We start from the raw sequence: 26,756 nt of genomic DNA on the forward strand, positions 1-26,756 counted from the left end.
CATGAGGGACAATCGATCTAAAATCTTGGTAATGTTCATGTACCATTGATGCAATTCATACATTCTTGTTGGGAGGTTCTTGACCTTGTCTGGCTCGACCAAAGGTTGGCCCCGCACATATTTCCGTTTTATTTCATCCTCTCTAAGCACAGGCATGGGCTCGATCTCGAGGAGTTGTCCAACAGTGATGTTGAGAACTTCAGCCTGCATTATATGGTCCTTGGTTATTACCACATTGCCCACCTCGGGAACGTAAACTGTTTGCCCACAATAATATTGGGCGCCTACTGTCACTTGTTGTTGGCACAACAAGCGAGGGGATCGATTGCGCCGCCTGTTCTCCTAGCTGGGGAATGGTTTTCCCGCATTTTTTGACAGCTACTTGTTGTTTGCTCGATCCCGAGCTCGCCTCCTTACATAGACGTGCTCGATTTAATTTCCTAATGTGGCACTCATAGTCTGTGTCAACAGGCTTGGGAGCTGGTGGTTGAGCCATACGAATGAAGTGGTCAATCGTTTCCTCGGGCACTTTCTCCCTTGGCGGCGGTGGCAGTTTCGGTGCAAAATGGGCTTCCACCTCGGCCTTCGATATGGCTACATTTTCCTCCTTGAACTTGTCATAAGGCCTCTGCGGAAGAGGCATGAGGCTTGGACCATATTTATATCGCTTGCCTCCGCCTGTACTTCTTGTACTACCTCGACTCGTACCGCTATGCACCATAGCTGCGGGGTGTCTCTTCTGCGATTGCTGAGGCGGCGGAGGCGGCTGACGGGGCTGAGTTGGACGAGGAGGAGTGGCCTGAAGATGTGCCGGACTTGGAGGAGGAGTGGCCTGAGGTTGTGCAGGACTTGGAGGAGGAGTGGACGTCTGACGCTGTGGCAGACTTGGAGGAGGAGGAGTGGCCTGACACTTTGCCGGACTTGGAGGAGGAGTGGCCTGACACTTTGCCGGACTTGGTGGACTTGCAGGAGCGGGAGTCTGCTGACTCGGTGCAGACTTCGACGAGGAGTCGGCTGACGCGGTGTCGGTGGCCTTCGAAAGATGATGCAATCCTTTTTCCATAGGATGATATGATGTTTGGCCTCTCCGAGAAAGTGCTCTCCGTCACCTCCAGGAATGTCAAGCTGTAGCTCCGAATATGGGTCCACCACCTCATCAACCAAGACACGAGCATAGCCTGCTGGAATCGGGTTGCAATGGAAGGTTGCCTCGGGGGATTTGTAAAAGCAACGCCGTCCGCCACCTTAATGGGTATGTTCTTCATTTTGACGTGTAGCTCGCAGTTAGTGTTCTCCGTGATGTCATCCACGGGGTATCTATCCAGCATTGCGTCGTCCGGGGCGGAACCCACGCTGCTTCTCGGCATGGATGGGGCGGTGCTATCCAATGCTGGATCATTCGCTAGCTGCTGCAGCTGCTGAGACCCCCTTTGCTGGGTAAGTGAGTCAATCTGCTCCTGCTGCCGCTGGAATTTGACTGCCAATTCCGCTTGACTTGCTTCTAGGCCTTGAAGGCGTTCATAGTCCCGCTTCCTCTGCTCCTCCTCCATCTTCCTCTTCTTCTCCTCTGCAATCTTCTTTCTCGCACGGGTTCTGTAGTCGGTGTTCTAGTCTGAAAACCCCTCATACCACGGAATAGCGCCCTTGCCTCATATTCTTCCCGGGTGTTCAGGATTTCCCAGGGCACGCGTAAGCTCGTCGTTCTCTCTGTTGGGCTGGAACACCCCCGATCGTGCCTCTTCTATTGCAACAAGTATCGCATCGTCGGCTCCCTCCAGACTTGCCCTCGTTGAAACATTGCCTGTCTTCCGGTCCAACTCCCCCCCATGCGCATAGAACCAAGTCCTGACCCTGGGGGGCCAGCTCTTAGTATCTGGAGTGACACCTGCATCCTCCATCTCTTTCTCAGACTTATCCCACTTAGGCAATGCCACCGCATAGCCACCTGGGCCCAGCTTATGGAACTTATCCTTTTTTCGGCATTCTTCTTGTTTATTCTCGACCGTTCCTTAGCTAATTCCGAATCCTTGAATTTCACGAAATCGTCCCAATGAGCATGTTGGTTCTCTAGTGTTCCCTCGAATACTGGAGTCTTCCTTCCTCCCTTGACGTACTTGTCCCATTCATGATTCTTGTGGTTCTTGAATGCAACCGCCATCTTCCTAAGAGCAGCGTCCTTGACTTTCTACACATCTGCTTCTGTGAAATGATCTGGTAGGATGAAATGTTCCATGAGAGTATCCCAAAGCAGATCTTTTTGATTTTTGTCGACAAAAGTAACATCTGGACGTGGAGCAGCGTCCTCTTTGTCTTTTTGTCTTTTGTCTTTTGTTGGCTCTCTCCATTCTTGAAGGGAGATCGGGAGTTGGTCCTTCACAAGAACTCCGCATTGACGAACGAACTTGTCCGCAATCTTCTTAGGCGCTAATGGTTCGCCATTAGGTCTGATTGCCTTGATATTGTACTTTACGCCCTCCTTCAACTTTTTGTTTGGGCCTCGTTTCGTCCTTTTGCCTGAAGATTTGCTCGATCCGGATGGCTGAAAGAACAAAGATCGATTCGTTAATATATCTTCAAGTCATTTAAAACATGTGATGATCACCAGATGCCTGCTTATATAAATATATATACCTCGCCGGTCTTTGTTGTTTCAAGATCAACATTTTCTTCGTCATCATCATAATCATAGTTCATGACTTCATCAATTCGGTCGTCGCGATCGAATATCATATCACCCTCTCCGGTGTTGTTTAGAAATTCGGAGCCATCATAATCTTCTTCATTCTGATCATCATCTGGCCCGTGAGGATGGAGTATCATATCGAACATGGCATGTTCTCCCTCTCTGCCGGTATTGCCTGCCATAGCTTTTATTTAACTAATCCAAAAGAAATATAAAACAATTTAGTATTCAAATTACATCGTCTCGAATAATAGATATAATCTCGAATACATCGTCTCGAATAATAGATATAATCTCAAAAACATCGTCTCGAATAATAGATATAATCTCGAATACATAGTCTCGAATAATAGATATAATCTCGAATACATCGTCTCGAATAATAGATATAATATCGAATACATCACTGGCTAGGTAGCTAATAAAGATCGAATACTACAGAAGAATCTAGGACACTCGCGGTTCCTGCGGCGCGGGCGGTGGACACCCAAAGAGAAGGAACCCTCACAGGATCATAGCTGAAGTGAGATCCCTGAAGAAACTGTCAGGTATTGGAGAACCTGTCGCCCTTTAACGCAACCATGTAGCGATGGACGTGCTCGTCCTCCTCCCTGACACGGCGACGTACCACCTCCGGCTGGGCCGGCTCCCTCCGCGCCGAAACTGGCCACGCGAACGCCACCAAATGAGATCAGGGTCGATGACGGGACCCGGGGCCGGGTTCCTCATCAAGCGGCGCGCCCCTCCAGGCAGCACCTCCCAGTGCCAGCCCGGCGGAGCCCAGTCCCAGACATGGGTCAGCCGGACGTCATCGCGGAAGGGTCGACGGCGAGGATGCGGGCCGGGCATCATCGAGAACAAATACTAGCTATATGCCCGCAAAAAGTAACATTTTATTTAATGATTGGATTTTGATAACTAACATTTGTATATAACACTAATTATACTATCATTGCATATGTCAAAATTCTATATGCTATTTCATACTAATTAAGCATCTAACACTAAAAACAGAAAAAACAACTTCTATACATCCATTAAAAAACAGAGAAACAACATTATATAAAAAAATTCCATACTAATTAAACACTAATTATATCCATCTAACATGCATTCATACATATATACTAGTGAAAAAACAATAATCTAAAAAGTCTAAACTAATTAAACATACAAAATACGTATATACTAATATATACATGCATTCATACATATATGTGTGTGTGTGTGTGTTCATCATGCTTGTGTGTGTGTATGGGCTCGGGGAGGGGCGACGCCCATGGTGGCCGCCGGGGGCGAGGGAGAGGGGTTAGAGGGGGAGAGCTCACAGCGGGGCGACGGCGACGGCGAGGCGACGGCCGGGGGCAGCGATGGGCCAGGGCGTGACGCGGGGGCGGCGACGCAGGGACGGCGCGACGGGGACGGGCCCGGGACGGCGACGGAGACGAGGGCGGCGACGGGGACGGGGGCGGCGACGGCGACGAGGGCGGCGACGGGGACGGGGGCGGCGACGGTGACGGGCTCGGTGACGGCGTCGATCGATCGGGGCGGGCGGTGCTTCAATGGGGAAACAGAGGAAGAAACAGAGGGAGAATGAAATTTTTCGAAGTGTTGTATATATAGAAGGCACCTTTAGTACCGGTTGGAGCCACCAACCGGTACTAAAGGCCTGTTTTGGCCAGCCCAAGCGGCGGGAAGCGACCCCCTTTAGTACCGGGTGGTGGCACAAACCGGTACTAAAGGCCCCCCCTTTAGTACCGGTTTGTGCCACGACCCGGTACTAAAGGGGGTGCGCTAGCGCAGGTGCGGTGCGGCAAGTTTAGTCCCACCTTGCTAGCCGAGGGGCGACCGCACTGGTTTATAAACCCTCGTGCGGTCGCTCTCTCGAGCTCCTCTCCAAAGCAGGCTTACTGGGCCTACGTGTTCTTTGTTGCCCTGTGGGCCCACTTGGCCTTTGCAGGCCTGCATCCTGGCCCAACGACAGGTTGGGTTTCTAGTCGTATGCAGGCCGCTCTGGCCTAGTAGGCGGGCTTTATTTTTTTTTTTTGCTTTATTTATTTTTGTGTTTTTTGTGTATTTAGAGTTTCTTTGTGAATATTTTTGCTTTAGGTACAAAAAATTACAAACTTTCTGTTAGTGCCCGTAGTTTTCAAATTTGAATAGTTTAAATTTTGAATTATTTGAAATTAGTGTGAATCACTAGTTTGTGAATAACTTAACTTTAAAAATCAGTAAAGGCATGAAAGAATTTGTTTGCACATAAAATTTCTTCGCGTTTCAAATGCCAAAACACATAACTACCCTAACTATTACAGAGATTCCCCTTTGGGTGTGAAACAGAGAAGAAAGTGATGACAGTGAAGCCGATCACATCCCAGATCTTTGTGTGTGAAACTTTTTCTTCGCGTGTGTCCCTTTGCGCCGTAACCATGGAAAATCTTCATCATTTAACGGGATGCTCGGGTCAATATTCACTGTGAATGGAGCAATTTCATCAAACTTTTCATAATCTTCTGACTTGTCTGTCTTGTCATCCACTCCCACGATGTTTCTCTTCCTAGAAAGAACTATGTGCCGCTTTGGCTCATCATACGATGCATTCGCTTCCTTATTTTTTCTTTTTCTTGGCTTGGTAGACATGTTCTTCACATAGAAAACCCGTGCCACATCATTGGCTAGGACGAATGGTTCGTCTGCATACGCAAACTGTTGTCATTCCATACTGCGGGTCTTCTGTTACCCCGCCTCGTGTCATATTGACCCATTTGCACCGAAACAAAGGGACCTTTAAACCACGTCGATAGTCAAGTTCCCATATGTCCTGTATATAACCATAATATGTTTCCTTTCCCATCTTGGTTTCTGCATCAAAGCGGTCACCACTGTTTTGGTTGGTGCTCTTCTTATCTTGGGCGATCGTGTAAAATGTATTACCATTTATCTCGTACCCTTTGAAAGTCATTATATTCGAAGATGGTAACTGGGACAACAAGTACAGGTCATCTTCAATAGAGGTGTCATGCATGGTACGTGTCTGCAACCAGCTGGCGAAACTCCTAGTTTGTTCACGTGTAATCCAGTCATCAGACCACTCCGGGTGTTTGGAGCGTAGCAAATTCTTGTGTTCATCCATATACGGAGCCACCAAGGCGGAATTCTGTAGAACTGTGTAGTGTGCTTCAGTGAGAGAATGTCCGTCCATACATATTATTTGTTCCCCTCCTAGCGTGCCTTTTCCATCTAGTCTGCCCTTATGCCGCGATTCAGGAACACCAATCGGCTTAAGGTCTGAAATAAAGTCAATACATGGGTGCGCATCTGTCAGCGTCCTTCGGAACAGGTTGTCCGCCAGGACCCTTTCCAAATATCACCTTCAAATCCTTGACCATATCATGTACATCAGCACCAGTACGGTGGCGAGGCTTCGTCCGGTGATCCGCCTCACCTTTGAAATGCTTGCCTTTCTTTCTTACGGGATGCCTGCTCGGAAGAAATCGACGATGTCCCAGGTACACATTCTTCTTACAACTATTCAAATATATATTGTCGGTATCATCCAAACAGTGCGTGCATCCGCGGTATCCCTTGTTTGTCTGTCCTGAAAGGTTACTGAGAGCAGGCCAATCATTGATGGTCACGAACAGCAACGCCTTTAGGTCAAATTCTTCCCCCATGTGCTCATCCCACGCACGTACACCTGTTCCATTCCACCGTTGTAAAAGTTCTTCAACTAATGGCCTTAGGTACACATCAATGTCGTTGCCGGGTTGCTTAGGGCCTTGGATGAGCACTGGCATCATAATGAACTTCCGCTTCATGCACAACCAATGAGGAAGGTTATACAAACATAGAGTCACAGGCCAGGTGCTATGGTTGCTGCTCTGCTCCCCAAAAGGATTAATGTCATCTGCGCTTAGACCAAACCATACGCTCCTTGCGTCATCTGCAAACTCCTTCCCGTACTTTCTTTCAATTTTTCTCCACTGCGACCCGTCAGCGGGTACTCTCAACTTTCCGTCTTTCTTACGGTCTTCTCTGTGCCATCGCATCGCCTTGGCATGCTCTTTGTTTTGGAACAAACGTTTCAACCGTGGTATTATAGGAGAATACCACATCACCTTGGCAGGAATCTTCTTTCTGGGGCGCTCGCCCTCGACATCACCAGGGTCATCGCGGCTGATCTTATAGCGCAACCGTGGTATTTTCTTCTATTTATTTCTGCGTAGTTTTTTGTATAGTTTTTTCTTTTCTGTTATATTTATTTTCTTCTATTTATTTGTGAGTAGTTTTTCATCTAGTTTGCCAAAATTCAACATTTTCAGAGTTCATTTTACAGTGATTTTCAATTTCACGGTCATTTTGTAAACGATTGAAAAATAGCAATTTTTTTATGCTTTATTTTTTCTTCTATTTATTTCTGAGTAGTTTTTTCTTTTGTGCTATATTTATTTTCTTCTATTTATTTCTGAGTAGTTTTTTTATATAGTTTTTTTCTTTTCAGCTATAGTTTTTCTTCTTTTCTGCTATTTTTCTTTTCTGCTATTTTTTCTTTTCTGCAAAACTTGATGGTCAAAGTCTGGAGTTATAACCAAAGTTTTAAAAAAAGAAATGCCGACGTGCAATTAGTTTTTGCCATAACAGAAGAAGTCCAGAGTTGTAATAAGTTATTAAAAATAAAAAAAAGGTGCAATGCTCGTTAATTTGCTTCAAGCCTTTCGGAATAGTGTAAACTGCACTGCGCATAGCTCCGTGGAGTCTACCATATTCCTGAAGGCTTGAAGGTAAGCAACGTGAGCATTGAGCCTCTTCTTCATCGTCTCTGCACTCAGGGCTTATAAACCGCTCCTAGTCCCTCTCTCTTCGCGAGGTGGGACTAAAAACAGCTTGCCATAACCTCATTAGTACCGGTTCGTGGTACAAACAGGCACTAAATGGTGATGGTGGGGCCATAGCCTGACCACAGGCTGACACAGCCTCTTTAGTACCGGTTCGTGGCATGAACCGGTACTAAAGGTTCGCCACGAACCGGTGCTATTGATCGCCGCCACGAACCGGCACTAATGTACACATTAGTGCCGGCTAAAATTCAAACCGGAACTATTGTGCTTCACATTTGACCATTTTTCTACTAGTGAATGAGGACAATCCTCAGTTTACGGACCTAGTCTGCATAATTGCTACTATCAACTTTCAACTAAATTTTCTCTAGGAACATATCTAAAACAGTAGAACTAAAGCGTAGGCTACGACATAATTTGCAAAGACCTTTTGACTATGTTCATGATAATTAAGTTCATCTGATTATTTAATGAACTCCCACTTAGATAGACATCCCTCTAGTCATCTAAGTGATACATGATCCGAGTCAACTAAGCCGTGTCCGATCATCACGTGAGACGGACTAGTCATCATCGGTTAACATCTTCATGTTGATCGCATCTGCTATACGACTCATGATCGACCTTTCGGTCTCTTGTGTTCCAAGGCCATGTCTGTACATGCTACGCTCGTCAAGTCAACCTAAGTGTTTTGCATGTGTAAATCTAGCTTACACCCGTTGTATGCGAATGTTAGAATCTATCACACCCGATCATCACGTGGTGCTTCGAAACAACGAACCTTCGCAACGGTGTACAGCTAGGGGGAACACTTTCTTGAAATTTTATGAGGGATCATCTTATTTGTGCTACCGTCGTTCTAAGCAAATAAGATGCAAAAACATGATAAGCATCTCATGCAATCAAATAGTGACATGATATGGCCAATATCATTTTGCTGCTTTTGATCTCCATCTTCGGGGCGCCATGATCATCATCATCATCGGCATGACACCATGATCTCCATTATCATGATCTCCATCGTCGTGTCTTCATGAAGTTGTCTCGCCAACTATTACTTCTACTACTATGGCTAACGGTTTAGCAATAAAGTAAAGTAATTACATGGCGTTATTCAATGACACGTAGGTCATGCAATAAATTAAGACAACTCCTATGGCTCCTGCCGGTTGTCATACTCATCGACATGCAAGTCGTGATTCCTATTACAACAACATGATCAATTTCATACATCACATATATATCATTCATCACATCCTTTTGGCCATATCACATCACACGACATATGCTGCAAAAACAAGTTAGACGTCCTCTAATTGTTGTTGCAAGTTTTTACGTGGCTACTATAGGTTTCTAGCAAGAACATTTCTTACCTACGCCAAAACCACAACGTGATATGCCAATTGCTATTTACCCTTCATAATGACCCTTTTCATCGAATCCAATCCGACTAAAGTGGGAGAGACAGACACCCGCTAGCCACCTTATGCAACTAGTGCATGTCAGTCGGTGGAACCCATCTCACGTAAGCGTACATGTAAGGTCGGTCCGGGCCGCTTCATCCCACGATGCCTGCCCAATCAAGATAAGACTAGTAGTGGCAAGTAAATTGACAAAATCGACGCCCACAACAACTTGTGTTCTACTCGTGCATAGAAACTACGCATAAACCTGGCTCTGATATCACTGTTGGGGAATGTAGCAGAAATTCAAAATTTTCTACGCATCACCAAGATCAATCTATGGAGTGACTAGCAATGAGAGAGAGGGGAGTGCATCTTCATACCCTTGAAGTTCGTGATACGGAAGCGTTGCAAGAACGCGGATAAAGGAGTCGTACTCGCGGTGATTCAAATCGCAGTAGATCCGATCTAGCGCCAAATGGACGGCGCCTCCGCGTTCAACACACGTACAGCCCGGGGACGTCTCCTCCTTCTTGATCCAGCAAGGGAAGAGGAGAAGTTGAGGGAGAACTCCGACAACACGACGGCGTGGTGGTGATGGAGCTCATGGTTCTTCGGCAGAGCTTCGTTAAGCACTACGGAGGAGGAGGAAGTGTTGGAGGAGGGAGGGGGCTGCGCCAGGGAAGAGGTGCGGCTGCCCTCCCACCCCTCCACTATATATAGGGGCAAGGGAAGAGGAGGAGGCGCCCGAGGGTTTCCCCTAGGGGGCGGCGGCCAAGCAGATTGGATCTCCCTAGGGAAAATCCTAGGGAGACTTGCCCCCCCAAGCTAAGCAGGTGGAGGATTGCCTCCCAAGCCAGGTGGAGGCGCCCCACCTCCCCAAATAACGTGGGAAAAGGGTGTGGGGGCGCACCACCCCTTAGTGGGCTGGTTTGCCCCTTCCCCTTTGGCCCATGAGGCCCTCCAACACTTGCCGGGGCTCCCGAAACACCTTTCAGTCATGCTGGCCATAACCTGGTACCCCTGGAACACTTCCGGACTCCAATACCCTTCGTCCAATATATCGATCTTCATCGCCGGACCATTCCGGAACTCCTCGTGACATCCGGGATCATATCCGGGACTCCGAACTACCTTCGGTAACCACATACTATTTCCCATAACAACTCTAGCGTCACCGAACCTTAAGTGTGTAGACCCTATGGGTTCGGGAACCATGCAGACATGACCGAGACGTTCTCAGGCCAATAACCAATAGTGGGATTTGGATACCCATGTTGGCTCCCACATGTTCCACGATGATCTCATCGGATGAACCACGATGTCAAGGATTCAAGCAATCCCGTATACAATTCCCTTTGTCAAACGGTATGTTACTTGCCCGAGATTCGATCGTTGGTATCCCAATACCTCGTTCAATCTCGTTACCGGCAAGTGACTTTACTCGTTCCGTAATGCATGATCCCGTGACTAACTACTTAGTCACTTTGAGCTCATTATGATGATGCATTACCGAGTGGGCCTAGAGATACCTCTCCATCATACGGAGTGAGAAATCCCAGTCTCGATTCTTGCCAACCCAACAGACACTTTCGGAGATACCCGTAGTGCACCTTTATAGCCATCCAGTTACGTTGTGACGTTTGGCACACCCAAAGCATTCCTATGGTATCTGGGAGTTGCACAATCTTATGGTCTAAGGAAATGATACTTGACATTCGAAAAACTTTTAGCAAACGAACTACACGATCTTGTGCTATGCTTAGGATTGGGTCTTGTCCATCACATCATTCTCCTAATGATGTGATCCCCTTATCAATGACATCCAATGTCCATGGTCAGGAAACCATAACCATCTATTGATCAACGAGCTAGTCAACTAGAGGCTCACTAGGGACATGTTGTGGTCTATGTATTCACACATGTATTACGGTTTCCAGTTAATACAATTATAGCATGAATAATAGATAATTATCATGAACAAGGAAATATAATAATAACCATTTTATTATTGCCTCTAAGGCATATTTCCAACAACAACACCCGCTCGATTCGGCTCCTCCACACTCGGTCCTTCTGTATTTGATGTGTCACAGGAGCCTCTACGGAGGCGCCGACCGGCGAATATGAAATTTGATTTATTACAGTAATAGAATTGTTGTCAATTAGACCTCTTTGTATTTCTTGAAATTAAATGTGTTGCCAAATCATATGAAATTTGAGACAGTTGTTGAACTGAAAATAATCTAGCGAGTAATAATAAAATGATGAATAGCTTGTCCGACATTCCTCGCGGTGGTGGCGGCCATAGTGGCATCCCGAAGCAGCGGGTGGCGATGGCGGCAATCGCAACATCCGGAGCGGTAGGTGGCGGCGACGACCTTGGGCCAGCATGTGGGTGGGGATGCTCCTCACAACCGGCGTCTGGATCCACACCATTCAGCATGCCCGAGCTTCTTGGTCGTTCCTCGTGACAGAGGTGGCAACCTACCTATGGATAACACCCTTCATCCGCCATGGTGAGCGTCCCGACTCATGAAAATGACGTGTGCCCGCTTTGCGGCAACTCAAGAGCCAGACATGAAGGAGGTGGAGGAGTTTTGGCATCACACTCTCCCCCGAAGATTTAAAGTCGTGTGCCCTGCAGCACCTGCTCGATTCGACTCCTCCACACTCGGTCCTTCTGTTGTTGATGTGTCACGGGAGCCTCCACGGAGGTGGCGGCCCGCGAATATGAATTTTTGTGTATGACAGTAATAGAATTGTTGTCGATTAGACCTCTTTGTGTTTCTTGAAATTAAATGATTTGCTATAAAATTTGAAATTTGAGTATGACGGTTGTTGAGCTGAAAATAATCTGGCGAGCAATGATACAATGAAGAATAGCTTATCAGGCATTCCTTGCGGTGGTGGAGGCCATAGGAGCATCGCAAAAGTAGTGGGTCACGATAGCGGCGACCGCAACATCTCGGTGTGGTAGGTGGCGGCGGCGACCCTGTGCTAGCGGGTGGGAGGAGATGCTCCTCGTAGCTGGCGTCTGGATCAGCTCCATTCAGCCGTGCCCGGGCTTTCGACTGATCCTCGTCACGAAGGCGGCGGCCTACCTATGGATGTCACCCTTCTTCCACCATGGTGAGCGCCTCCGGCCCCTGACAATGACGTGTGCCTACTCTATGGCAGCTCAAGGACAAGGAGAGAAGGAGGAGATGAACGAGTTGTGGCGTCATGCTCTTCCCCGACGATTTAAAGTTGTCTATCTTGCAACACTTGCTTGATTCGGCTCCTACACACTCGGTCTTTCTGTTGTTGATGTGTCGCAGGAGCCTCCACGGAGGCGGCCACAGATGAATATGAAATTTGATGCATGGCAGTAATAGAATTGTTGTCGATTAGACCTCTTTTGTGTTTCTTGAAATTAAGTGGTTTGCTATAGAATATGATATTTGAGTATGACTGTTGTTGAATTGAAAATAATCTGGTGAGCAATAATAAAATGAATAATAGCTTCTAAACACCTCGTAGTGGTGGCGACCATAGCGATCGTGAAGTAGCGGGTGGCAATGGCGGCGCCCGCAACATCTAAGTGCGCTAGGTGGCAGTGGCATCCCTAGGCCAGTGCGTAGGCGGAGATGTTCCTCACATCCGGTGTCTGGATCCGCTCCATTCAGCCGTGCTTGAGCTTCTTGGTCGTTCCTCGTGGCAGAGGAGGTGACGGCGTCTCAGGTCGTGGGCGTGGGCGGACATGCTATTTAAGAGGGTTTTTTCGTGGGATGTTACTAAAGACGGTCTACTTTTATAAAAAAAGATTTTATTATTTTTTTTCTATACAAGATTTTGCATCTTCATAGAGTTTACGTTTCATTTTAGTTAGTTGTGAGTGGTATTGCTTAAGTTTTCCTTCAAATAATTGATTTCCATCGAAGAAAAACCATCATAGCTCTCTTGCATTATTTATGAGATTACAACGAAGAAAGGAGTTCCTCGACCCAATATGATGTTTCTTATCATCAAAACAAAATATATCTAACACTTGCATCATATGATTTGTTTTTCTTTGAAAGTGTTTTAATATAGCCTTCCCATTTGATCGTCAAAACTTAAGCATGCTAGAGAATACAATGGTAAATAAAAAGGTGGGGTATGGGAGATGAACTTTAGCACTTGTTGTAACGTGCTCGTGGCATTTCTCGCCTTCTACCCGTAGTAACGCACATGCATTTTTTCCCACCGTAGCCCCATGGTGAAGGTGAGGTAGGTGTCATCTGGTTTTAAAGGAGAGCGCTACAGCAAAAATTTCTACTATGGCGGGAAATTGAGCGAGAAGAGGAGAGTCCGACAGGAAAAGGAAAGGGTGTGTCGTTGGGTAGGTTTTTTTTTGTGTAGGGCCCGCGTGGTGGAGACAACATGTCAGATAGTCCAACAATCATATTTTCTCCAATACCTATGGTCTGAATTTGGGGGAGTCCAGACTGTCTAGCCTGCTGGGCACCTATACAAGTCCGAACATATAAGGGAGAAATAAGCTTCAACCTTGAAGGCGACATTAATTATTTATTTGATTCATTTATATGCATTGTACTTCCTCCATTTTTAAATATAAGATATTTTAAATATTTTAATACGGACTACGTACAAATCTACACTCTAAAATGCGTATGTACTCCTTCCATTTTTAAATGTATTTTAGAATGTAGATTCATTCATTTTGCTCTTTATATAGTCTGCATTAGAATAAGGTTATTTTAACTCAAATGATAAGTGTTATGGCATGAAGCAATCCTAACGTTTTTTACATTTAAAGTTGTCATCTGAAAAGGAAAAAACAAACAAAAAAGACTGAAACTTGTTGTCAGAAAGAAAGTTGGCATTTTTGATAACTAAAATTGTGATTCTCGCGTCACTAAACTTACAATAAAAACGTTTGAAATTGTCATGTGCTCTTGTAACATGTGTGACATTTATCAAGAATTTTCTATTTTTTTGAAACAATCAAGAATTTTCTACTAGTGGAGTCGTGGATGTGGGCTGACAGCTGGGCTGGACCGCTGGAGTGGACCGGGCCTCTGCCAATATATGACCGTCTCCGCCGTCCAAAAAAAAAAAAAAAAACTCGTCCCCAAGTTTCCCCCACTCCCGCCAGCCGCCGCTCCTCCAGGTCTCCGCCGACGAGGCGCCGCCGCTCGTCCAGTACCCGGACGCCACCGCTCGTCCAGTACCCGGACGCCACCGCCTCGCCTTGCGACTCCCGTGACCAGGAAGACTCGCCTCGCCTCGCCTCGTCTCTCCGCGACCAGGAGGGTTCCAGAAGCTATCGGAAGGGTTCCCCACGCACCCCCTTCTTCCCCGCGCGAGTGCTAGTTCCGGTCGGCGCCATGGACCTGGACCCCGAGGGCATCTTCCGCGACGACAGCGACGAGGACGACGACAACCTCCATGTATGCTCCCTGCTCCGCGCTATCCTTTCCCCCATTTTCCATCTTGGGTTCGATTGCTGCGCGCGTCGCGATTTGTTTTGATGCTAGCGTGGTGGTGGTTTTGGATGCAGGAGAGGGAGGCCAACAAGGAGATGGTCGTCTACCTCATAGACGCCTCGCCCAAGATGTTCACACCCGCCAACGCCGCCAAGGTGAAGCACAAGCAGCTTATATGCGCATAGTTTCACAGCCTCAGAGCATTGTTGATTCTGTAATTAAGTCAGCATGTAACATGTACTTTGACCATAGCTTTCTCTAAGTGGTGCAACTTACAAGTAGTATGCCTGGTCTTCGGCAGAAGCAAAGTAGGTAGCTAGTCTTTCGAGGGTTTGCTTCTGATCTAGGACTCTAGGTTATGTTTCAGAATGAATTGTTTTTGGGGAATACAATGGTCCGTGGTTATATTCGTTTACTACGTAATGTAGCGTTTTGGTCTTGTCGTTTCTTGCAGCCAGATGAAAAGCAGGAGACACATTTCCATACCATAGTGAACTGCATCACGCAGTCTCTGAAGACGCAGATTATCGGGAGATCCCGTGATGAAGTTGCAATATGCTTCTTTAACACCGTAAGTTGCTATTCATAGTTGTAAGCTTTAACTCGATGCTTGATTAGTTATTAATTTATTTATTTGCTGGTCCAAGTCCTCTGATTTTACTGCAAGTGATTGCTTGGACCAGGCAAAGGCGAGGTTTTCGAGTTTCAACCTGCTAGTTGAGACCTTAATCTTCGCTGGTGTATTGCTCTCTGTGACAACTTTGCTTCCTAGTTTTACTTGATAGATCTGCTGTTACTAGGCCTGATGAATGGACACTGAACTTGAAGATTTCAATTATGTCTTTGAAATCCACTTTCATTCATCAATAAATGAACTGATTAGAACTGCCAGGTGTTGAAAGAATGACATGTTTCTATGATTTGTTCTTTTGTCTATTGAACAGTTAAATGTGTGAAATTTGAGCTAAACTGTTTGTCTTGCACCATGTATAGATTACTAAGATCTGATAAGATTCTTTTTATGATGTTCCTTAAAAAGTGCAACTTCTTTGAACACTTACGAAGTGGAACTGCTAATGTTACATGGTACTCTTCTTTGATATAGCTATCACATAACTCTTGCAGAAAGAAAAGAAAAATTTACAGGAGCTGGCTGGTGTATATGTTTACAATGTCACAGAAAGAGAGCAACTTGATAGACCTGATGCAAGACTGATTAAAGAATTTTCTTGTGTAGAAGGTAATGCTACTTAATGAATTGCACTTTTTGCACAGCTGATCGGAGTTCGAGTGATATGCATGCTGGGCTACTACTTCCATGTAGCAGATTTGTATATAACACTAGCAGAAAATTTGAAATTGTACAGTTGGATGGTTTACTTATACCGTATGACTCATGCTACAAGACTGAAACTCAGACATTGTATTATCTCAACTGATTCTGGCCTTTTACATCTCGTGTTGATTTCATCTTTTGTATTCTCTTGGTCACTGAAAAATTGTAAGGCAAATGTGTTTTAGAAAGTTAGCTAGGAAATATCATTAGTAGTACATGAACATTGTAAGCATGATGTTTATTTCATTTTGTTTTGGCCTGAACAGAAAGGCTCTATGGATAAAATTGGAGTAGGATACTTGTCTATGAGAGAACTCAGCAATTTTGTTTTCATTATAATCTTGTTTTCACTTGTGCAAGATTCTTTTATGAATACCATTGGAAGCCGGTATGGAATAACCTCTGGATCTAGAGAGAATACCCTGTACAATGCTCTTTGGGTTGCACAGGCACTGCTGCGTAAAGGGTAACTTCACTTTTCTCCTTTGTTTCTCAGATGCCGTAGTTTATATCAGTTGACACATTCCAGTATCCTAAAACATCTTTGTAGAGGTGTAGCCTGTATACATGACAAGTATTATCTATAGCTTTCTTGGGGGATACAGTTCAGCAGTAAAGCTTAAATTTCTGTACATTATGCACAACGATCAAGTTTGCATCAGTTAGATCATTGTGCACATTATACTTATTAGTTATAAGTGAATGTAATATACTTTAGGTGCTTTAACAGTGTTTTTCTGAATGTTGAAGCATGAATTTACGTGTTAGTGAATGCAGCATCCTTTAGGTGTTTTAGCTATCAACCTATCATCTAATGTAATGGTTAACAGCCATCTGGTTCAACTTCAGTGATTCCCCTTTCTTCTTTTTTCATTCGTCAGATCTGTGAAGACTGTGAGTAAGAGAATCCTCATATTCACCAATGAGGATGATCCTTTTGGTGGTATTACAGGAGCAGCAAAGACTGATATGATTAGGACCACAATTCAACGTGCAAAAGTTTGTCTATGACACATACATCTATTCTGTTTTCACACCAAGCAGCCCACAGATGCAAATTAATATGCTATGGTCCTAATGATCTTATGTTTTTATTGTATAATTACTTGCCTTGTTTCAGGATGCACAAGATCTGGGCCTGTCTATCGAACTTCTTCCATTGAGTAGGCCTGATGAGGATTTCAACATGTCCCTGTTTTATGCAGTAAGTCTTCGCAGCTCCCCTCTCCCCTCGTATCAGTGCCAAACGCTAAGCAACTTCCATCTCCCAGGATTTGATTGGTCTGGAGGGAGATGAAGTACTGCAGTATGTGCCATCTGCTGGTGAAAAGTAATTTTCTTTCTTTAAGCACCAATTTTACTTGTTGATTGTTTCTTTTGTCTTGCTGATACAAATGTTAATACTCAATGGCATGTTATTCTTCTAATTACTTTGTGCAAAGAAAAAAAAAGACAAATATTGGTGCTCGAGTGGGAGGTTGCAACTTTGTTGAATGGAGATAATCTGTGTCTCAGAACCAGATCTGAGAACAAATATATTCTTGTGACTATGTACGCTTGTTATTGTCCTCCCATGAATTTTGTCCGTGGTGTCAACTCTGTGCATTGTCCTGTACTCCCTCCGTAAACTAATATAAGAGCGTTTAGATCACTACTTTAGTTATCGAAACACTCTTATATTAGTTTACAGAGGGAGTACATGTTATAGAACATTGGATAAAACATCTGAAGTTGAATGGTTAACTTGTTATCTTTGTTCTCGCCAAAAAAAAACTTGTTATCTTTGTCTAAGTGTACAAATGCTTCCATAAGGTTTTTTGCTGTTCTGCATGAAATTTAGGTTAAGTAACCGCAGGTGCACTTCTTGTGTGAACTAATCCAGCTGGAAAACCATTATGTGCTCGGGTGTAGGGAAGAGGTGGATGCATTTGTAGGCGAGAGAATTGTGGTTTGATCACAAGGAAGAGCGGTTCACCGTTGTACACGCGGCATGGCTCTTCCCCAGCCGCGGAGCAAGGCTCTGAACACTTGTGACTTGGATAAACTATTTGTTGCTTAATTCAACTAGTTATACATTGCACTTATATAGCAGACCCTAGAGAAAGGATACTATACACAATTTGCATATAGCCAACTAGTAATACTCTAATATGTAGCTGACTGCTACTAGGATACAAACTCTTCTGGGCTGCAATCAGGCGCATCTCCTGATTGGGTCATTGAAACAAGGACTAGGAGTCCTAGTCGATTATCACCTTACCGTCCAAAGTGGGTTCAGATGCTGCTGCTGTTGCTGTCTTGGATCTGCGCCTGTAGGTCTGATGTGCCTGTAACAAGGACTTGAATGGATTTTTTGCTTGGTCCATCAACAAGAATGGTTAGCTAACTCTGTAGAGCTTTCGGAGGCTCTAGATATATCTTAGCATCTCTTGGTATGCATGATATTTTTTATGCTACCAGTCTGTTACCCTAATCATTATGGGAGGTTATGCTTATGCTTTACTTTAGTTGATAGTTTGGTTTAGATCCACTTACTTTGAGCCTCATTCTAGTGTTGTTCTTTGAAGGCTGGAGGATATGACTGATCAACTGAGAAAGCGAATGATGAAAAAGCGCAAAGTCAAAACTCTCTCATTTGCAATTACAAATGATGTTTGCATAGAGGTGAACACATATGCGTTAATCCGTCCAACTGCTCCAGGTATGCTCTGACTCTGTCTTTCCAATGCTTGTTTACAAGTTGTTGTAACTTAAGCGTAAATGTGTTACTTCTATATTTGTAGGGACGATCATGTGGCTTGACTCGATCAGTAACCTTCCATTAAAGGTAAAGTTATGCTCTATGAAAAATATATGCTCTTTGTTGCTTTCTTTTTTGGATTTTGCTGATGCACCTTCATAGTTTGTTATGCTATCATTACAAAAGTTGTGACGAGCTTGCGGTAGGGCTTAAGTCGTACTCCCTCTGTATCACAAATACATGTCGTTTCAGATATTGACATGGTCTTCAAGATTTACCTTTGACCACTAAATTTTACTATAGTAATAGTATCCATACATAACACAAGAAAATTATCATAGCATGAGTACTTCTCAAAAAAAAAAATGTAAGCATATGGTTTACAAGTTCTCAATCTAAATATTTGAAACAATCGAAGTTTGAAAACTTTGACTGAAGGCATTTCCAGAACAAATATTTGTAATATGGAGGGTAGCTCAGAATTGTGGATAGCATCCTGGCTATGCAGTACCATCTCTTGGATAATGTTGAAAGAGCATCTAAGCAATTCTTTTCGTGCTCTAATTTTTAAGGATATTTGGTTTGTTTGACCGGGAAGTGAAAATGTTTTCATGGTTCGTGATGCAACATTCTATAGTCTGACAGTGTGGTAACTGATTTATTTTAGACCCAGATTACGCAACGGCAATCTTTTACCATGATAGGGCAAAAGATTGATGCAACCTGTGTATAGGATCAGTACCCAGCACTTCCAGATGTTTTGAGTGTGCATTTACCTAAGCACCTGGAGATGCAAACACACAGTTTGGTTTTGGGGTGTTATGGACCTTGGTCCACAACCCGATAAATTGCATAAGAATAGGATAATGGTTCGGAAACTATGGATAGGGTACTCACCTCGTCCTTGATGTGGAAGAGAGGCTCTAAGGCTTATTGGAAGTTTATCTGATTGATTGCCTAAAACGGTTACACGCTAGTCCTTTATATAGTACAACTAACTTGATCCACAAGTTGGATCTCAATTCAAACTTAAGATGCACCAAGAATAATTAAGACCTAAGACCTTCCTTAATCGAACAGGTTTCCGCGTACATGTATGGCACATGCTTCTATCCTGCTGTAACTACTACTATATCTCTAGTGGTACTAGCCATATCCAAATAGTTAGCAAACTAGCTAATGTCTATCCTATTCCGTCCTGAATGGACAGACATGTTATCCTGAGCATACCGGCTGGCTGCATGGCCCAGGGCCATGACCATAACGTGGGCGCGTACACCCCCACCAGCAGGTCATGGATTCTTTTCTGACGCCCTCTCGAAGCCGTCTCCAAGTGTATTTTGTCCCTGCGCCTTTGCTGCAAAATTGTCAATAATATTTAATAACGAGTAATAGTCAAATGGATAGAAAAGTTACACAGCCACACTGTTGGTATCTGGAAAATTTGATTTGATCTAGTGGACGGAAGGTGGCAGTGAATTAGTCAGATTCATGATTGAAGAATCTGAGAGCTACATGATATAATCTGATTGGATCATAGAGCTACTATTTTATGGTCATGCATATATTGACCTTCAAGGGAGTTGAGGATGAGATGCCATGTGTCTGCTACACAAAAAGGAAATGGATCAAGGACTAGCCATTGTGTAGAGGAGTACTATTATAGATTAAGCATTTCTGTGCCTCTTGGGCATAACAGAACATTCAACACATCCACATATTGTACACAATCTTTTGGGCTTTTTTTCTTTCTTCGGAATCTGTTCCTGAATGTACTCGCATAATGAGATGATGTTGCATATCTTATGGAAGTGAGAGTTTTTGTTGTTATTAACTTCCTTTTATTAGGGAAGATTTTACAGTGCAACTCTTCTCTTGCAGTTGCTTTTGCTTACATTTTCTTAACACATAGAATGATGTTTATACAGACTGAAAGGTCATTCATATGCAATGACACCGGGGCCCTTCTTCAGGCTCCCCAAGAGCGCTTCCAGCTATACAATGAGTAAGTACACGTATGTTTATACAGTGTCATGTAATAATGTTTTTTTTGGGTTTCTAGATTTATTTGTGTTATACTTCCAGTATCTGCTTCCTGAATTCTTCACCAATCTTTCCATTATTTGTTTTCTTGTTTCAGTTTGATGCTTATATTTGTGATCTTAAAGCACTCTTATGTATTCATGTTTGTGCAGTAAAGTTGTTAAATTTTCTGTTCGTGAATTGTCTGATGTGAAGAGGGTTTCAAGTCATCATCTTCGCCTTTTAGGGTTCAAGCCATTGGATTGCTTAAAAGATTATCATAACTTAAGTCCATCAACATTTATTTACCCCAGTGATGAGGTAATAACACTACCTTATATTGGTCATCGCCAAGGGTACTTTGTTCTTTTGTGCATAACGTTCATCATTCAAATACTATTTTTATTTTGTTTCTACAGAGTCCAGATCATTTATGTCTCTACTCTCTGTCTTTAGACTGATAATCTTGTTCATAAGCTTCCAATATTTTCTGTGATGAGAATGTTTTCATTATATGTGCTTCTCTAACTTTAGGTAGATAATCAATAATTGTAAACTTTCAATACTTTCCTTGATGGGAATGTTTTCATTATATGTGAGGACAATTTTGTAGTTTGACTTGGTGGTTCTAGTGCATACTACTTGTTCAGGCTGAAGGACTACTTCTCTTAGTGAAAATAGAATGCTTCGCTCAGTGATTAGTTACTTTGTGCTATTAGTAACTAAATAGATCTCTTGAAAATATTTAGGGTTGTTGAATGATGGGTGCATGCTAGATTTACCTCCTTTGCTTTGATGCAGCAAATATTTGGAAGCACTCACATTTTCATGCTTTATATAGCTTGATGCTGAACATAACTAGGGCTGTTGAATAATGGGTGGATGCTAGATTTACCTCCTTTGATTTGATGATGCAGCAAATATTCGGAAGCACTCGTGTGTTTGTTGCTTTACATAGCTCGATGCTGCGTCTTGGAAGGTTAGTCACTATCGCCTATTCCCGATCCTGCCACAACTTCTATGACCACTTCAGGAAGATAGCTTGTCCGAGAACTGAAACCTATGAATGTGCATAAAGCTATCCTGAATCATAATGATGCACTGAAAAGAATTAGTATTGGATTATTGGTTCTAATTAATATGGACTATTGGTTCTCACATTACATTCTCTCGTTTTTTGGGATAATTTCTGGGGATACCACTTGGTTATGATGTTGAGATATTATTCACGACAAGTAAGGAATTCAAATACACGTGGTTGGAACATTGTTTGCTGAAGTTTTGGGTTTGTTTGTCGTGTCTTCTGTTGAAATAATTTTTGATGATCTGATCTGTAGTTTGCTGGCTGTTTGGAAAATGAAAGGATAAAAGAGTTGTGACTTATGATGTGAAAAGCATGGTAATGGGTGATACGATACACAACAGGGAAAGTTATTTCTTTTAGGTCATATATCTAAAATGGGTTTTTGGGTGGCACTCTTCTAAACTGTAGGATCCCAGTCAATGCCATTTACCTGCTTTCCCTGTGCTATGTCTAATTGGTTCCTTGTAACTTCTGTCGGGCTTGTATATATTTTTTAGGTTGTCGTTTTGGCATGTATGTTCAACTTACTTGTCTCTTTTTGTGTATGGGAGGTGCCAAAGTCAATAAGAGTTTGGCCACACCAACAGATAACCACTTATCTTACTAACATAATGTTCTGTAGCAACCCATCATTTCAAACCTTTCTATGTTACTAGCTATCATGTGTCATGTTGTCCCTGTTTTTGAGTCGAACGACTAGTTGTCGACTAGTCAATGAACTGGAAGTTGACTCATACACCTCGACTAGTCGATCGGCACGGCACGACTAGTGAAGAGTCGCTACCCCAGAACGACTTGTTGACTTGAAAACCTTGCATGTTGTACATGTTCTCATGTGTTTATTCAAACAAGTGGCTGGGCATAGACTAAGATGTTCTGTAACAAGAGTACACACGCTTATAGCATCATAAATGTAGTGTTTCATGTTTCTTTTTACGGTTATACGATCTGTGTTACAAACTTAGAATTATGATATGTATGATTTCAGGTTTGCACTTGCGTTTTACGGGACCCCAACTCGCCCACGGCTTGTAGCCCTTGTTGCACAAGTAAGATGTATTTTCCATGTTTATGTTTGTTTTGCAATGATTACTATGGTAAACTTTCTAGTGTGGGTTACGTGTATGATATGAGCAACCTCTTTAGGAACAAATCTATTCAATGTAACAGTGCAAATGGTGTTAATTGCACACAAAAACCCCTTCTTATTTTCCATAAGAAATGATTTCTGGCAAGTTGATGTGTAACATGATTGTTTTATGCATCACACGGTAGCTTATCTCTGGGCAACCACAGCACTGTCTGAAATATCTGGGTTTGTTTACGTCAACAAAAATGACTAATCTTCTTGCTTCGTTTCCCTGAAAATTTTCTACTTGCTTCATTCAACTAATTACTTCGATATTTCTCAGTGAGATAATGAGGTAATCTGTAATAAACCTGAAATGACTTGGCTCTACAAACACCTCTTGTAGTGATACTGCTTACTACTAAACTTGTTGAAGAGATGAAATAGAACCAAGGTCTATCTTTTTGATCAGAGGTTGAATCGATCATCAGAAGAAGAATTAGGCCAAAAATTAGGATACATTCTGGGAAAATGAAACTTCCATTGAAGAGAAGCAAATGAAACGCTTTCATAAAAATTCTCGTAGAATCGAGAATGAAGTTTTCATTCTGTACATGCCAGATCATGAATTAGTAACTGCATCCAATCTCCGAAAAGTCCTGATTGTTTCGATTTTTGAAATGGGATATTTACGGAATCCCCATGTTTACAATCTTTCATGTTCCAGCTTCTCCCCATTTCTCACTTGTAGGATAAAATTCGAGTGGATGGTGTGAAAATTATCTACTCCTGCATCACATTCCACTTTTTTGTATTATGCGTCATGATTTTTCTGTCTGTGGCTCTGTACTTCTTGGATTTACAATTTCATAACTCCAACTATTTTCCTTTCCGAAATGAACACTGGGACTGAAAAACAGGAAGAGGTTATTTCTTCGAGTGGTCAAGATGAGCCACCTGGAATGCACATGATCTATCTTCCATATTCGGATGATGTTAGATATCCTGAAGAGGTAACCACTGGTGCTGCATTTGTATTTTCCCTTCTTAAGCAACAGAATGATTTACACTTATGTGCAGGTTCATCTGACTTCTGGGGATGCACCTCGCGCTACAGATGAGCAAATAAAGAAAGCTTCGAATCTGTTGAGACGTATTGACCTGAAGCATTTCTCAGTAAGCCATTTTGCTAACCCAGGTAAATCACTACCTAGAATTGATTTTAGTTTTTATTAGAACTACTCGTAACTTATGTGTGTGTTCCACTGGTAGATTTGCCTCTTACTATCTTACAATCTATATAGACCAGGATTGCTTGCTGATGTGTTGTAGCTCTATGTCTTGTTGGGTTAGCATGGCAATGAGCATTAAGAACTAAGTTGATGCACAGACTCTAAATTCAGTGGATTTCTCATTATTCCGATTGTGGTTTATGTTCTGTCATGGAACAGGATTGCAAAAACACTATGGGATTTTGGAGGCCTTAGCTTTAGGTGAGGATGAGATGCCGGATATAAAGGATGAGACCCTGCCCGATGAAGAAGGCTTGGCTAGGTACATGTTTTTTTTGTCAATTGTGTATGCTACGTCCTAATTCCGCCATTTGTTTCTTGCAAGTGCACATTATTGAATAACTATAGTCAACCATCTTGGTGTTCCTGCATCCAAACAGGGACAGTGATGATGAAAACATAATTTAGTGCAATATGCTGAAGATATTTTTATTCTTTATATAAGAAAGCACAATCTACGGCATGCTTAAATAAGCTGAAGGTTTACTTATCAAACATATTGTTTGTATTATAAAAGAAACATACAACAGTCGTCCTGTACCTTATCGTGGAATATTTCCTGTACTCTTATCTTAGGCCAGGAGTAGTTAAAGCTATAGAAGAATTTAAGGCTGCAGTGTTTGGTGAAAATTATGACCAAGAGGAAGCTGAGGCAGCAGCAGCAAAAGGTGGGGCCTCAAAGAAGAGGAAAGCAATTGCTGATGCAGCTTCACAGAAAAGCGCGGCCTATGATTGGGCAGACCTTGCAGATAATGGGAAGGTGAGTAGTCAGGTTATATTACAAAGATTATGTTTACATACATGAAAAAATGCTCAATACGCAAACTGTTGATGGATAAATTGGTCTTCTGATAGTCGCCCACTCTACAACCTATGCTATAATTCCAAAACTAGTGAGCGTAATATGCCAGATCTTGGCATTTTAGGAACTATAGTTCCACAAGAATCATTGATTTGTTGAAAAGTGATCCGCAGAAAATGAGAAGGTTATACATGTCAAACTATGCATGCACCTTTGAAACATGAATGACATTTTTGAATATTTTGTTCCCATTGATCTCTCTGAATGACGCCATTCATCCAAACCTTTGAGTTAACCACGCAACGTTTGTTTTGCAAAATTCTGAATCTTTAATTTGCAGCTGAAGGACATGACGGTGATGGATTTGAAAACTTACCTGACGGCGCATGGCCTCCCAGTTTCTGGCAAGAAAGACGCCATCATCAGCAGGATCTTGACTCATCTAGGCAAGTGAGAGACGAGAATCGTTGGCTGGAATATGCAAGACGTCTAGTGTGCATCCTACGTAGCCATGGATGATAGACCCACCCTCTCTGTTTGGGACGTGGCGATTTTGTATAGCAGTACCGGGTGCCAGTGTGACTTCCATGTTAGGTTTATTTGAAACCATGCTTGTGCTCTTGTGCCACGCAACTTGGGATGGAGTTGTCTTAGATGACTTGTGGCTGGTGAAGCACCATTTCCACGTTGATGAAAGTGTGTTACGACAAAAAGGTTATTCCATCCGCTTTGTCGACAGCTTTTTTTTACAGCTCACAATTCATTCCAAATGGTTTGTCCACAGTTTACTACTCTCTCCGTTTCTACATATTCCTTTTAGAGATTTCAATAAGGACTACATACTCGTTTTGCTCTGTATGTAGCCTTTATTAGAATATCTAAAAAGCTTATATTTTGGAATGTAGGGAGTATGAAAAGCACGTTTGGGCGGTCGGTGCAATGGGAGTTTAAAAAAAAAGAAAGAAAACAAGGTGAAACATTTGCCATTTTTATTAATCAAAGAGAGAATTTTGTTACACACTAGCTGCAAAACGGCAATAGCCTAATTGAATTACTTTCGTGGCATTATATTACTCAAATTCTTGGCCCACGCAATGGCCGAAGGAGACACTTGATGTTTCATGTGATGATTGCCACCGGCGCCGTCTTGTTCGTAAAAATGCATGCATTCCTTTTCTTTCAAATTTCCCATACAACAAGAAGCAGGGCTTTCACAAGTTGAGCATTGTGAGTGAGAATCTTGTCCCACCATGTTGATGGGTGATCGTCGAGATCAGAGCTACGATGCAACTCTAGATTGTTCGGACAGGGGTCTAAACACTCATTACTCCAGGCACGTGACAAAGTTTATTAATTGTTCGGACAGGGGTCTAAACACTCATTACTCCAGGCACGTGACAAAGTTTATTAATTGTTCGGACAGGGGTCTAAACACTCATTACTCCAGGCACGCGACAAAGTTTATTACCAGGCTCAGCCCACCGTAGCGGTGTAACATCCTACTCTTGCCTTAGTGTGTTCTTCCGTACTGTAGCGGTGTAACATCCTACTCTTGCCTTAGTGTGTTCTTCCGTATTATTCAACTCTCCCCTACAAATGTTTCCACCATCTCATTTTATACCCTATTGGACCTACGAAGAGGGGACATGGCAGCACGTGCTGTGACGTAGGCTGCTGGAGGTCATCTACTCCTTTGAGTCTGGGATTGAGATCCAGTGACTTGTTATGAGCAAGTCACCGGTGAACAGTATGGTGACTGGCTCCTCTCTCCACACCGTCCGATCGAGGGTCAACGGACAGATCCGCGTGAACAGTACCCCGAGCTACAGTGACTTGTCTACACGAGATTATCCACAGCACCCTGGTCTGCAGTGTCAGCTACAGTGTTTCGCGCTACATCACTCAATCTGAGCCGCCCCCTTGCATCCAACGGCTGCCCGCCCACCAGTTACGCCGTGCCTTGCTGTGGGCAAGGCGCTGGATCTCTGTCCGTCTCTTGAGTCTGTTCCTTTCCTG

The 26,756-nt window shown here is 43.3% G+C and overlaps 1 protein-coding gene across 1 annotated transcript; it reads left to right on the forward strand.

The window, feature by feature from the left end:
• The first annotated feature begins 14,013 nt into the window (after nucleotides 1-14,013).
• Nucleotides 14,014-25,523, forward strand: LOC101290621 (ATP-dependent DNA helicase 2 subunit KU70). Its single transcript, XM_044530931.1, has 19 exons — nucleotides 14,014-14,359; nucleotides 14,470-14,550; nucleotides 14,850-14,966; nucleotides 15,521-15,635; nucleotides 16,092-16,197; nucleotides 16,613-16,730; nucleotides 16,852-16,935; nucleotides 17,003-17,061; nucleotides 18,299-18,432; nucleotides 18,515-18,558; nucleotides 20,400-20,476; nucleotides 20,667-20,814; nucleotides 21,411-21,472; nucleotides 22,566-22,626; nucleotides 23,567-23,659; nucleotides 23,727-23,844; nucleotides 24,098-24,200; nucleotides 24,515-24,698; nucleotides 25,081-25,523. Exons 1-19 carry the CDS (start codon nucleotides 14,297-14,299, stop codon nucleotides 25,192-25,194), a joined length of 1,881 nt encoding a protein of 626 aa, XP_044386866.1. The 5' UTR covers nucleotides 14,014-14,296; the 3' UTR covers nucleotides 25,195-25,523.
• The last annotated feature ends 1,233 nt before the right edge of the window (nucleotides 25,524-26,756 follow it).

Source organism: Triticum aestivum, chromosome 5B (genome assembly GCF_018294505.1).
Source record: "Triticum aestivum cultivar Chinese Spring chromosome 5B, IWGSC CS RefSeq v2.1, whole genome shotgun sequence".
Lineage (NCBI taxonomy): Eukaryota > Viridiplantae > Streptophyta > Magnoliopsida > Poales > Poaceae > Triticum > Triticum aestivum.

What these genes read in the sequence shown, in the direction of transcription:
- LOC101290621 (XM_044530931.1), top strand. Translation starts at nt 14,297, where the DNA reads ATGGACCTGGACCCCGAGGGCATCTTCCGCGACGACAGCGACGAGGAC. An exon ending in CCACAATTCAACGTGCAAAA is followed by an intron (nt 16,731 to 16,851) that starts GTTTGTCTATGA and finishes GCCTTGTTTCAG; the next exon opens with GATGCACAAGATCTGGGCCT. An exon ending in AAGCCATTTTGCTAACCCAG is followed by an intron (nt 23,845 to 24,097) that starts GTAAATCACTAC and finishes GTCATGGAACAG; the next exon opens with GATTGCAAAAACACTATGGG.